This window comes from Hipposideros armiger, unplaced genomic scaffold, assembly GCF_001890085.2.
Source record: "Hipposideros armiger isolate ML-2016 unplaced genomic scaffold, ASM189008v1 scaffold_1026, whole genome shotgun sequence".
Taxonomy (NCBI): Eukaryota; Metazoa; Chordata; class Mammalia; order Chiroptera; family Hipposideridae; genus Hipposideros; species Hipposideros armiger.
In genome coordinates, this window is record NW_017732376.1 from 241,073 (window position 1) to 254,964 (window position 13,892).

Genomic DNA, 13,892 nt, shown 5'->3' on the forward strand with positions numbered 1-13,892 from the left:
CCCCTTTTCTTCTCTGTCAAATCTTGGTTCATAACCTCTGAGCCCCTTTGTGAGTAATTTTTAAAAAGCCCCTGTGTACAACTTTGGAAGCATTTTGATATCTGACCATGGAGAGTGTTACATATTGAAGCACAATTTTTCAAATTAAATCTTTGCAGGTACCAATAATAAAACTCACAGACCAGGAGACTGAGGTTAAAGTTGACATCAGCTTCAACATGGAGACGGGGGTCCGAGCAGCGGAGTTCATCAAAAATTATATGAAGGTGCTGCCTCCTGGGAGTTGGCACAGCGAGACGGGGCTCATGGTGCTGTGCCGGGTGTCGTTTCTCAGATAGGTGTTACACCTTGAGACTGATGGGTGTCTTTAAGAGGAGACACTATCCTACAGCATTAATTATAGAGATGCTTTGAAATGGCATAGCTGTTTTTCAGATTTACTTCCCTTGGCTGAGTGTATCATAAAGTGAGGGTTATTTTAGAGAGCTTTGTCAAACGTTCTTTCTAGTTATTACAAAGTGACCATCCCTGCAGCTCCGTGTGACTTAAAGCTAGTCCAGGGCCCCTGGAAGCGAATCTGTCATGATGCGCTTCGCATTTACTCAGTCTCCCGCCTCGGTGGCAGAGCAGACTTGTTCCCCGAGGGACCGATTTTGGTCTCTGACCAGTGAATCAGACGGTCTTCCCTCCTGTCCCAGTGGTGGGACCCTTGATAGGGGCTGCCAGCGCCTGGGGTCTGGGTGCCGCCTCGCCCACAGTTTCGGGGACCTGGCTCCTCCCAGCTCCCTCTCCTCTGCATCACCTCGTCTAAAGGCTCGTTGCCACCCTAGCAGACACGACACAAGTTTCCGCTGGCCCCACCCCTTCTCTGGCCTCTGCATTTCCTTGTGCCTTCACCCTGCTCTCCCCTGGAGGACTGGCCACTCCACCTGTTGTTGTCCCCCTGCCTCATGAGCTGTCCCCCCACCACTTGCTGCCTCTGAGTGTTGGAGGTTTGCGCATTGGGTCCAGGACCTTCTGCCTCTCACTACCGCTCCCCGTGTTTGGCACACAGCAAGCCGTGGGGTGTATTTGAAGGAACACATTCATTCATCCTCAGCTCCTCTGCCCTGGACGCAGGGCTCCCCACCTCACCCTGCTCAGTCGTAACGTGGGGAGGGGCTCCCCAGTGGGGTCTTCAGGAGCCCTCTGCTTGGAGGGCAGTTGGCCTCACGCCTTCCGAGGGCCAGGAGGATGGAGGAAGTTTCCTGTACAGTGTGAAATTCGCTAGAAGGTGTGTGAACTAACCAGTAAATGTTTCTCTTTTGGAATTTACAGAAATATTCGTTGCTGCCTTACTTGATTTTAGTACTGAAACAGTTCCTCCTGCAGAGGGACCTGAATGAAGTTTTCACCGGCGGCATCAGCTCGTACAGCCTTATTTTAATGGCCATTAGCTTTCTACAGGTGAGTACTTTCTCTCCGGACCAGGAGGCGACTCCTTGTTCCACCCGTTGCTTCGTGGACCCAGCTCATCTTGCTCCCTTCTGCTCTGTTTTGCTGTAGTGGCGATTGTCTTCTGATCTTCGTAACCAAGTCCTGTTCTGATGAATACTTCTTTCCTATCGTTCCTTTGCAGTTTATCTTGCAGCTGATTTAACTGTTGGAGGAGGGAAGCCTTATGTGCTTCTACAGTCAGTCTGTTGGTCTCAACTCAAGGCAATGTCTTTACCTTTTACAAACTTTCATACTTTGATAGACAATGAAAAGCTATTTTTCTTGGTGCTTGACTGTGATTTACATTGAAAAACCTGTCTCAGAAAAAAAGTTTGGTACCATACATGGTAAAAAATATTGCAAAGAGCCTTTCTTTTCAGATCGACAAAACTTTATATGATGTCTTGAATTATATATTTCCCTTATTTTGTCGAGTACCATGGAAAAATCTGTCAGTAGAAAACCTATCTAAGTGTTAAATGCTGGGTGGTACTGATAAACTATATTCACACTTTTTAGACATGTAAAATAGCCTCTAAGTTAAATGAAACATCTCATTTGTATTTCCTGGAACGAAGGACCCAGCTCTTTACAAAGCCCAGCCTGTGCGTGTAGCTGCACAGCACTCCCTCCATCTTTATTACTGCTTCTGTGGTTGTGCCTAGTGAGGGTTCGTGTCCAGAATGGGGTCGTTTTCCCGTTCTCATGAGTGCCGCTGATAGCACACCTGTGGGTGCAGGGCCTTTACTGATTTTTACTTCCTCGGCCTGTCTTTGCCAAGAGATGCTTTAAGAAGCGTGAACATGGAATTCCATGCGCTTTCTTAGTTTCATCTCATTGCCTTGTCTTCCACTCGTTCCTCCACGATGCTGCCCTGATAGCCACTCTCCCCTAGTTTTTGGACATGTTTTCAACTAAACACAGCCTTCTCTTCCTAGTTTGCTTCCTCATGTGTTTCTGATTTGAACTATTTCAGTAGCCTTGTAATAACGACTGGACTTACTTTTATTGCGCTGGGCTAAGTGCCTCCTGTCGAGTTGCCCCAGGCCACCCTTGCGGGTTCCTGGGACCCCCCGAAGGCTTTGGTAGCATGGGTGGGATCACCTTTGTCATCTCCACATCCCTGGGTCCCTTGCCTTGGCCTCTGAGCTGTGACTGGTGTAGCATGGGAGTGCATTTCATGGCTCATTGAGGCAAGAAGGCTCAGCCTGGTCCTGGGTGGCCCTCAAGTATTGGAGTTTGACGAGAAGGCAAGGCGAAGGCAGGGGGTAAGGAGAGGTGGAAGTAAGAGAGCCGCGTCTGTGCCCTTGCAACACGCACACACTCAGAAGCCGGAGCTCTGAACCCTGGAGGCGCCTGCAAGTTGCATGTCTGTCAGGACCCTTGTGGACTTGACTGTCACCCTCCAGCTCAGTGCTGTCCAGTGTGACTGTGCAGCTGGCAGTGCTCTGTCTGTACAGTCCAGCAAGATAGCCACGGGCCACAGGCGTGTACTGAGCACTTGCAGTGTGGCCAGCAGGAGTGACAAACGGAACTTCAATTACTTTGTCGGAATCTATTTAAGTATAAAGAGCCGTATGTGGCTCGTGGCCTGTCTGACGGGCAGTGTCTGTCTCTTACATCAGTGACCCAGGAGGGTGTCAGTAGACAGTGGCCACGGGTTCAGGAGAAGCCCCATCACCTGCTTAAAGAGCTTGTGGTGCTGAACTGAGGCACATGCTAGTCTGCATGACACGCAGGGTGTAAGTTGGCTCCAGATGTTCTGATACCATGCTAATGACCCCTACACAGTTAGAATGAGCGCTGTCACTTTCTGCTCTCTGTGATTCTGTTCAGTCTCATGCTGCCCTCTGTTGGTCGTGTTGTGGAATAATAGAGGTAAGATTAGAATCTGTAAAATGCACCCACCGCCAAGCTGACTCCACACTGCACAGGACGTGCCCGCTCATCAGTACCTGGGAACTTGCGGTCAGTCAGATGGCTGTGCTTGGAGGAAGCTGCTGTGTGGGTTACCAGTTTCAAAGAATTAAGCTATAATGACCAAGTTCTGGTTAGAAGGTTTCATTTCTTTGGAACGCTCTTTATGGAGAAAGGCTGTCCAGGCTAACTGTCAGTGCCTCCGCGGGCTGCTCTGAGCCAGCGTCACTCAGGGCGGCTCCTTGAGGCCCCGGACAGTGGTCTTCAATGCATGCAGCCTTCTCAGAAATGACTTGAATCCATACAAACTGTCGGTGTATTGCTTTCACAGTTGCATCCAAGAATTGATGCCCGGAGAGCTGATGAAAACCTTGGAATGCTTCTTGTAGAATTTTTTGAACTCTATGGAAGAAATTTTAATTACTTGAAAACTGGTATTAGAATAAAAGAAGGAGGTGCCTATATTGCCAAAGAAGAGATCATGAAAGCCATGACCAGCGGGTACAGACCGTCGATGCTGTGCATTGAGGACCCTCTGCTGCCTGGTAAGGGCGCCTGGCTCTGCGCTCGCCCCAGCGATGCGGGGCCCCTGGCCCCCCGGGGGGTGGTGGCTGGTGTCCTCAGGCCCTGCTGGCCAGGGGAGGGTCGTTGGATCTGGGCAGATTCCTACTGTCCTAACAGGTCAGAGTGATGTTTTAGAATTTCTTGTTTATGCTTCTAATTACTTGTTGTAAAGTCACAATTTTGTTACATTCTATAATCAGAAAACTGTAGAAGGTGAGAATTAAGAAAAAAATGTTTTTTTTTCTGATTATAAAAGTACTATCACATATTCATCATAAACCATTTAATTCCCATAAGTATGTAACATAGAAAAACGAAGTATGCCATAATCTCCCATTTTGATGTGTATTTCTCCACATTTTTCCCTACATGGTTATTAACATTTCTTATTGCAGCTTTATTAATTAAATGGCATCAGATAATACAAACAGATCTGCAAACTGTTTTTTAGTTAACGTATCCGAGACCCCTTTCCTAAGGTCTGTTCCGTTACAAGGATTGCCACCCAAGGCGGGTCTCCAGTTTTCCAGTTTTATTCCTTTTAACATATTTAAGGGTGCTCATGTCCCCAACCTTTGGTGACAGTCTTTAAGTCGTTGCCAATCTGATAAAACCATGCAGTGTAAATTTTCATTTAATTTACAATTCTTTAATGACAGTGAGGCTAAACACATCGTTGTTTATCAATTCCACACATGTTTATTGAGCATCTATTAGGTGAGACTCTGTTCTTACTGTTGGTGATAAAGTCAGTGACGGACAGGTGACAGAAAAGGTGGTGGAGATGTCAGCTCCAGGTACACTGCCCTTCGTGTCTCTCTCTGTGTGAGTCTGTGTCCTTTGTCCATTTGTCTGCTGGCTGTTCCCGTACTGATTTGTATGTTAGGGGAGCCTTCCTTCATGGCACACGCTGTACTTTCTCCCTCCCAGCCTGTCATTTGCGTCTGGGTTTGGTAGTTTTTATTGTTCAGTTCCCATTTACAGTCTGTAATATCCTCAAGTTGAATGATTTTTGTTTTGTCTGTGGCTTCTGAGGTGTGAAATTCTTAAAAATCCTTTGAGAAAAAACATGCTGACTTTTGTGCAGTTGTTCGTGAGTGGCGTGATTTGGGCCGTGCCTGTTCAATAGTGGGTCAGTAGTGGGCAGCAGGCTGACAGGTTCCCACCAGCTGTTTGTCTGTGTTGCTCAGTGAAATTGGAGGCATTTCCATTGTTTTCAGTGTTTGCTGAAGTGTACTTGACAAACAGAACCCCACGTTATCACTGGGTTATATTATTAAACCTGGAAAAGATAAAATTCCAATACTTAGAATACATCTCCTCAAAAATACTCATTACCTGAACTGTGAAGAGGTTTGGTGTAAACTGAAATTCTAAACTGCTCTTCTTGTGAGGTTAGGCTCCTTGACTGTGGCTCACTTGGTGACCTCAGTGGTGGCTTCATGTGATTTGCTCCCTGTCATGTTGTCCACCCCCGGAGTGCAGACCTGGTACATTCTATCCTAGAGGGTTTGCCCTGTGCAGGTCCTGTTGGTGCTGACCCACCTGTGGTGGGTTCGGGCTAACTGCCCACTGCAGGGCGCTCTTGGTCAGTGAGGCAGCAGTCTGACGTAGGTGGCTGCTTTGGCTCCCTTGTGACTCTCATGAACTGTCACTGCGTCTCTGTGACGACATGTCTGTTCATGGAGGTCCAGACTGTAACCTCATGATACAGACCGGGCCTCAGCCCAAGAACGCTGTGAGATGCCCACGGCGATGAGCTAAGGTGCGTTTGCAGAGGCTTGATCAGCCTTGCTGGTGGGCCCTGGGAGTGTTTGGATGGTGAGGGCCTGCTGCAGAGTAACGGACGTGAGGTCAGACACGCCTGGGCTCTGGCCCGCGTGCTTGGCAGAGGCGCCCAGCTGCCTTTCTGTTGCAGGAAATGACGTTGGCCGGAGCTCCTATGGGGCCATGCAGGTGAAGCAGGTCTTCGACTACGCTTACATTGTCCTCAGCCACGCTGTGTCTCCACTTGCGAGGTCCTACCCCAACAGAGATTCTGAAAGGTAACAGAGCCACGTGTCGCCTCTGCTGGGCTCCCAGCCCCAGTAGCCTGGCAGTTGCACCCTCATTAGCCTCTGCAGAGCTGGCACCCCTTGCCTCCATCATTTGTTCCATGAAGTTTATTAATGGATGTACCATCAGATTTAAGTAAAACTTGAACATAACGGTACGGGAAGAGCTTTCAGGAATTCAGGATGGCCGTTTTGGTTGATCCAAGGGCAAGAGTTAAAAATTTCATATTTGAGGAGTTAACATTTTTTCCCAGTATTTTGTTTGGGGGAGGTGATTTCTGGCTCTTCAAACTTGGGTACGTGATGATTTTCTTCAGGCAGTTCAAAATGTGGACAACCAGCTCTGTGTGAATGGGTGTCGATTTACAGGGTCTTTTGTAGGTCGATGTAGGTTCAAGGACTTCTGCTAAGTGAACCCACTTTTTCTGTGCTGTGATTTCAAAGTGCATTTGAGCTCAGACATCAGAAGCCATACATATTTTGTAAAACTGTTTAGCTTTTTCCTATATTTCACTTAGCAAAGTGATACATTGTATGTATGACATAGCTACTGGGAAGGGCTTGTGAGCATCATGATTGTGTCATGCTCTGTTGATTTCCCACGTTGTTTTTTTGTAGTACTTTAGGAAGAATCGTCAAAGTAACTCAGGAAGTGATTGACTACCGGAGGTGGATCAAGGAGAAATGGGGCAGCAGGGTCCACGCGGCACCGGACCTCGGTGAGACAGTCCTTCAGTCGGGTTACTCTCCACCTCCTGACCGCTCGTGCGGGAGAATCTCTCTGTCCCTTTATGTCCAAACTAAGAAAAATACCTCATTTTTTAAATAAGAGTTTAATTGAAAACTATAAGATTTAGGCCAATGCTGTCCAGTAGAAATATAACGCCTGCCACACATGGAATTTTAAGGTTTGTAGTAACTACATTAAAAATGTGAAGAGAAACAGGTGAGATTAATTTTAATAATATGATTTATTCAATTTAGTGTTCAAAATATTAACATTTCAAGATATAATCAATATAAAATATTGCAATATTTTGCAGCCTTCTTTTGTACGATGTCTTTGAAATCCAATGTATATTTATATTTATAGCACATCACAATTAGGATCTTAAATTTTCTCCAGAAATAACTTGATCTGAATTTCATAAATTTCATAAAATGTCGAAACATTTGAAAACTGGAAACCGTTGAAAACTGCTATGCAGCTTGTTCCAAATATATTTAAATGTTTTCCAATAACTGAAACAAATATAATTTTAAAAATTAGAAGTTCGGTTTGTCAGTCTCATTAGCATTTTTAGGGTTCAGTCACACCTGTGGCCAGTGGCTGTCCCCCTCAGACCCCACACATGTGCCCTCCTAGGAAGAGACTGACCCAGGCTGTGTTTTTCTCTCCATAGACAATAGAATTAAGGTAAAAGAACGAATCAGCACGTGTGATGGGGAGCAGCCCCAGCTCCGAGACCCAGAGCCACCCTACAGCCAGCGCCTGACCTTGTCCCTGTCCAGCCCCCAGCTTCTCTCCTCGGGCTCGTCCGCATCGTCCGTGTCTTCGCTTTCTGGAAGTGACATTGTGAGTGTGTCTGCTGGGGGGGTGGGGGGGTCTGTCTTTGTGGAGAACGTGTGTAGCGGGGAGTTGAGAACCTACCTTCCCCTTAGTTTCTCTCACTCTCTTTATGTGTGTGCGAGGCCACCCCAAGTCTGCACCAAGTGGGCCCCGCTCTGCCGTAGCCTCTGGGCACAGTTGGGGAGCCCCAGTCTCAGTGGCCCAGGCGGCCCCTTGTGGGCAGCAGTGCCACTGCCAGTAGAGTTACAGTGGACCTCCTTGACTAGCTTTTATAACACGTACTTGGAGATAAAACATTGAGGTCAAGGTGTCCCTCATGCGTTTTCTTTGGATTCTTCTTCAGTTGGGCAATGCAGGCAGGCTTGGGCGGCCCGTTTGGAGCCGCGGTGAGGGACGCGTTGGCGCAGCCTGGGAGAGTGAGTGTGCTGCGGGCGTTGCCCTGGTGACGTGGGTGCAGCCCCCCTGCTCTTTCTGCTCACAGGACTCCGACACGCCGCCCTGCACGGTGCCTGGCGTTTACCAGTTCAGTCTGCAGGCGCCGACGCCCCTGCTGGCCAGTCTGCCCGCCGCCGTGCCCATGCCGAGTGGCAAGCCTCAGCCCGCCACCAGGACATTGGTCGTGACAAGTAACACGCAGGTGCGTGGCCGCGGGTGCCCTTCCTGGGACGGCCCAGGAACTGCGTCTGAGCTGCGACTGTGCTTGCTTGGGAGTGGCTGACACTTGTGATCTAGGAAAAGAGCTTTAAAAATCTTTGGACGGTACATTTATGGTAGGAAATTCTCATCTTTTATGGATCAGATGGAATGTAATTCCTGTCACTCTATAAAAGACAGTATCATCCAGGTCCGCCAAGCACAGTGTTTGCAGTGAGGGGACTCAGTCTCGGGCACAGACACAGCTTTGACAAGGTCCGAGGGGACCGCCTTTCTGCAAATTACATCGACACCCGCGGGAGACCGCCATCCTGGGGTCGTGTCGGAAGGAGGGGCTCTGATGTTGTCCCTTGGCACAAACGGACACTTGTCCCTGTTTCCCCTCAGAAACTCAGTGTTTACACTCTTAAAACGTTTTAGGGTAAATGCTAACTTTTTCACATTATTCATTAGGCAATATTTATAGGGCTTTTTCTATTGGAATATGTCCTCCATTTTTGTTTTTTAATTTAGAATTAGAAAACTAAAAGACTATCACAAATACTAAATTTTGTATTTATACATCAGTTGAATTATGTATATATATTAAAACCCGTCACATTAATTTACTTTAAAACAAAGCCAGTCTCTACAGTGTGGTTATAATTGGAGCATAAAGTGACGTAGATGCCTGTGGGGGGGCAGGGGGCCGTCACTCCTCAGAGGACTTCGTGAGCCAGGCAGACGTGAGCAGTGCCACTCTTGAAGGCCTGAGGAGAGGCGTTCACGCCACACCCTGTGCTGTGACGGAACGTGATGCAGAAATGGAAGCAGCCCTGGACTGCAGAGGCACGGGCAGCGGCCACTTTCCCCTGGCACCCGTCCGTCCGTCGCAGGCCTATCACCTCCCCAGGCAGCCTTGGGACACTGACCTGTGTGGGGTGGGGGCTCCGCGGGGGGCGCTTTCCAGAGATCCAGGGGATAGCTGTTACTCTGACGAGTGTCATTTTTTAAATTATTGTTTGGTCTTAATACTGAAACTCGATGACCTGGGTTGCTGGGCATACTTCATATTTTGATTGCTGTTTCAGAGTATAAAATGCTTCCGATTCACAACAGTCTTGCTGTGTTATAGTCTAACCCAGACGGCCTTGATGAGCCTGTTGGCAAATGGCAGCCTTCTTGGGCTCAGCGCTAGAACTGGGCTAGGAGGGCCTGCTGGACCGCTGCCTCACGATGTCTCGTTTGTGCCCCTAGACCAGACTCGCCATACCTCCGCCGGCCCTGGGGGTGGCCCCCGGCCCTTGCAGACAAGCTGGTGTCGAAGGAGCCCCGGCACTGAAAGCCGTGCATCACATGTCCCCGGCCGTCCCGGCAGCCTCGCCCCACCCGCTCCCCAGCCCCCACCTGTATCATAAGGTAGGTCCATGCTCGGCCCTGGCGCCCCCCGAGGCAGGTTGACGGCAGGCAGTGCTTAACGCTTCCTCTGCCCGAGAGAATCCCATAGAGGGTTTTGTTAAAGGGAATTCATTTTCTGATCATTCAGCTTTACATTAGCTTGCTTTTGTAACAAACAAAACTTGAAAAGTGTTAAGGAATTATTTTAAAACTTACCGTAGTTTAATTCCGCTCCACAAACATTTCTCTTAATTCTTCTATGGAACTTGTTAGCATAAAATTGAAGTTTGAAATTAGGTTCAAAGTGAAGAATATTTTGTGTTCCCATTTATCTGTTAAATTAATTTATGTGCTAAAAATGTTGGTTTTCAAGAAGCAAACGGATCAAGAATGAATATTGACATGACCCCATGCAGTGTTGTCGTGTTGTCATTCCCACAGTGTCACTCCCTCCCCTGCTCTTTGCCAGGGGTCTGGACAGAGGCCAGAGGCCAGGTGGGCTGGCGGGTTGGGCCCACAGGTCACTTGCTTCCTGGGTCCCGGGGTCCCTGCGGATGCGTTTCTCCATTTCCCTGTGGCTAAGCTAAGCCTACATCCCACACATTAGAAACTGTTGGGTAGGAAAACTGCTATTAAGTTCCCGTGCTTGCAAAATGCCTGGATGTTTGAAAGAGCTGACTGGGGGGTGAAACTGGTGTCTGAGGCCGGGGCCGAGGTCCCCCTGGGCCTGGTGGGGCATGCTTGCCACACTCGCCAGTGTGTGTCTCCGTCACCCCCGTCAGCTCCCCTGCTGCTTAGGGAACCACATTTTATCAGCAAAGTTTGCATCCTTGATGCTTGGCTCTTTGGACCTGTGTCATTAAGTTCTGATTCTTTCTTTACTAAGAGTTAAGTAATAGGATATCCCTGTTTGGATGTATCCGTCCTGTCACAGTGGAGTTTTCCTTATATCACAGGTGTGTCACGCTGGCCCATTAGAAACGTTCAGGATGAAAGGATAACTCTGCAAAGGGCAGAGCAGCCGTCTTGTGGGCTTTGCTTTCCGCCTCGACCCCCGTTGCTTGTTTTGTTCTGAAACTTCCTGAAAGTGGCCGCGTTTTCTGGCCATCTGCTTTGCCTGGGGCTCTGCAGTGTAGGAGCGGCCTGACCACGTGCCACTGTGTGTCACCTGTGACACAGCCCTGACCTGGGGACTCACCCGTGTGTTCCCGAGGTGGAAGTTGGGGGAAAGGAGATGAGGGGGACCCTCTGGTTTTTGCACGCAAATGGAAGCAGAAGTGAGGTGCTAGGTGTGTCTGGATATGAATGGACAGTCTGACACAGGCTCACGTCCTTCCCTTGCGTGGATCACTGAGTGGGAATAGTGGCTTCCTCTCTGTGAAATCTCAGAGTTTGGCTTTCTCTTAGGTAGAGCCTTTCGAATTCATACCGTGTGGACACTTAACAGTGCAGTGATGACAGGACTGCGCCTCATGGTGTGTGTGGATGTGTGTGGGTTGCACGAGCTCACTGTCCGAGCATCTGCCTTTTAGCAGCAGAGGCCGCAGCGCATGCTTACTGGGGCTCACTGCCCGAGACCGAGCTCGCAGGAGCTGGGACGGGTGGGGCTCCTGTGGCCTCCCCCCAGTGTCACTGTCCCTCTCTGTCTCTTCAGCAGCACAGCGGCATGAAACTGTCCATGAAGGGCTCTCACAGCCACAGCCAAGGCGGCAGCTACAGCTCTGTGAGCAGTGGAGGCGTGCGGCCCCCCGTGGGTAACCGGGGCCACCACCAGTACAACCGCACCGGCTGGAGGAGGAAAAAACACACACACACGAGGGACAGCCTGCCTGTCAGTCTCAGCAGATAATAGCTCCTGGCGGTGCCTCCCGGCCCTGCCCTTGCACAGACTGAGGCCGGGCGCCCGGCCGGGAGCTGAGACCAGCATCCAGCACATGAGCCGGGCCCCTCGGCCGCCCGCCGCCGATCGCTCTGCATGTCCCTTGTGTGGTGGTCACGTCCATCTTAAAGAACAGCTCCTTGTGCTCATCTGTGAAGCCTTAGTCAACGTGGACGCTGTTTTCTGCCTTCCCAGGATCTTTCCAGAAGCAGGTCTGGACCTGGAGCCGCAAGGAGTGAAGTCGGCCTTGGCGTTTGTGTCTCAGTGGCCGAGTCTGTTCCTTTGCAGATGGGTGTTTTCGTTTTCCGTTTGTCAGCCACAGAGATCAAGCCTGTCCTCGGTTCTTCCTCAGCGGGCAGGACGGGAGGTCGCCATTGTTTTACTGCCCTCACATTTTGTTTCGGATTTCAGAACTTTTTCTATGTAAATATTGAAAACTTATGATTTGTGCAATAACTCAGATATTTTTTATTTAATTTCATATTTTCACATAAGTTATATTTAAGGGAGGAGGGAATTTTTTTAAACAAGCTTAGGTCCTTTCCCGAATTGCATTTTCTAAGTTGGGTTCATCGTGTCGGCTGGTTGTCTGATGAGCAGTGTCGCAAACACCGAATGAGGGGCGTGGGTTTATTTTTATGTTTACCCTTTGGGTCAGACGGGAGGCCTCTCAGTCCAAGTGCAGGAGCACAGTGCCCCCAGGTTTTCCCAAGGGGCTCGGCTCACGAACCCTCTGACCAGCTGCCCGCCGGCTCTGCCGTCCAGCCTTTGTTGTCTCGCTCTGACCACAGAGTTTTAATGTTTTGGTTTTCCGTCCTTTTAAACTAGACAACAAATCCAGCATTTAAAGTGCCAGAAGTATAACTTTCTAAGGGAGAAGAGATTGTCACATTATAAAATCTTTAAAAAAATGTGAACTTCTAAATGCTTCAGTCAGTTTTAGTAACATAGCCTGTAGCGATGGGTCTGGAGAACGTCATTGCGGACAATGGTGCCCAGTTTTAGGAATGTGGAGAAAGGAGTCAGGTTGATTCCGTGGAGGAATCTGTACAGTGTGTATTCGTTCTGTTAAGAGCACATCCGTGGAAGCCCCCCAGCTGCTCACTGCGCCGTGGGAGTGTTCTCAGTGCGTTGGGGGGAGCACAGCCCGGGGAGGGGGGCCCGCCCTGACAAGCATACGGTATACTATGCAAGTGTCTTCTGCCATGACAACCACTGTCTTTGTTACCCTTTTTTGAACAAGAATATATCTATCCTGCCTAACCCTGAGTTTTCGGAGCACCACAGTTGTCCTGGAAGTTGGCTGCATCTCATAGGTCACCTGAGACCCCATCTTTAAAATGGGGCTCAGGCCCTGCTGAACACTACAGGTAGGTTGGTCTTTGAAGTCCACTAGTGGAGCATGTTGAGAGGAGAAGCTTATTACCATGACACCCAATTGATGTGCAGACTGGGGAGCTCTAGGGCGGCCTCCGAAGGTGACGGACACCCAGCAAGCACCAGCTTTAAAGTGTCTTCGGTCTGTTTTTCCTGAAGCAGGACTGGCCCACATTGCCATTGAGAGCTGCCAGCTGCGACAGCAGGCTCCCTAGGGGGCCTTCCAGAACAGAGTAGCACATTTTGTCTGCAGTTCTTAATGAGCGAAAGTTATCAAAAATATTTAAAGATATTTAAATTGTGAACCTATTGATAAATATTTATAAAAACTGATAGGTAGGCCTGTACTAATCTCTACGCATTAGCAATATTGACTGTAACACTACATTAAGGACACCATTGCGGGGACCTGGCCAGTGTCCCGTGGGTGCACATTTTAAAGCTCGAGTCCTAACAGGCGCCATGCTCCACCCCCGTCATGGTGAACCGATGAATTGGCCTGGCTGCCACTGTGGGCATGCTTTACAGGTTTAACAAAACGATACCATGTTTCGATTTTGTGTATGTGCGGACAACATTGTGGAGGCTAAAATTGACATATTTTTATGTAACGTTTTTCTATTCTTTGATTTTTAATAAACTTTGGAAACTGGTGGTTTGTGTTTGAGTATGTGCTTTCCTCTCAAGGGGAAGGGTGCCTTCTACACTTGCACATTCTCAAATTTTCTAAGTAACGAGGTAATAAAAAATTATTTCATCCATTGTTTCAATAAATCCAGAACCTAGTTGAGGTTCCAGGCTGAGTGAGAGAAAATCGGAATTGAAACATTCTATGCTCATGGGGATTGAGTAAAACTGTTTAAATGATACTGTTTATGTGCAATTTCTGACAAGCTGATACTGTGATACTATGTACTTAGACTTCCCAAAGAAACATTTGTTTCTTCTCCATCACTCTTAAGTCAACATTTATATCACTTACAGAGAACACATTTTAAACTGCCAAACAGTCATGATGTAGCTT

General features: G+C 48.6%; 1 protein-coding gene across 3 annotated transcripts in view; it reads left to right on the top strand.

Moving 5' to 3' along the window:
* TENT4A (terminal nucleotidyltransferase 4A) overlaps positions 1-13,521 on the top strand; it is a 17,387-nt gene extending 3,866 nt beyond the window's left edge. For 2 of the 3 annotated variants that reach the window (XM_019631639.1, XM_019631641.1), the window contains 9 exons: positions 159-266; positions 1,318-1,446; positions 3,725-3,938; positions 5,876-6,002; positions 6,630-6,730; positions 7,415-7,587; positions 8,063-8,218; positions 9,472-9,633; positions 11,267-13,521. In XM_019631639.1, coding sequence (XP_019487184.1) covers positions 159-266; positions 1,318-1,446; positions 3,725-3,938; positions 5,876-6,002; positions 6,630-6,730; positions 7,415-7,587; positions 8,063-8,218; positions 9,472-9,633; positions 11,267-11,461 — 1,365 coding nt within the window. In that variant the 3' untranslated portion in view covers positions 11,462-13,521. The remainder of the gene's footprint in view (positions 1-158; positions 267-1,317; positions 1,447-3,724; positions 3,939-5,875; positions 6,003-6,629; positions 6,731-7,414; positions 7,588-8,062; positions 8,219-9,471; positions 9,634-11,266) is intronic. The other variant, XM_019631640.1, reaches the window with a different exon arrangement.
* Positions 13,522-13,892: the final 371 nt, after the last annotated feature.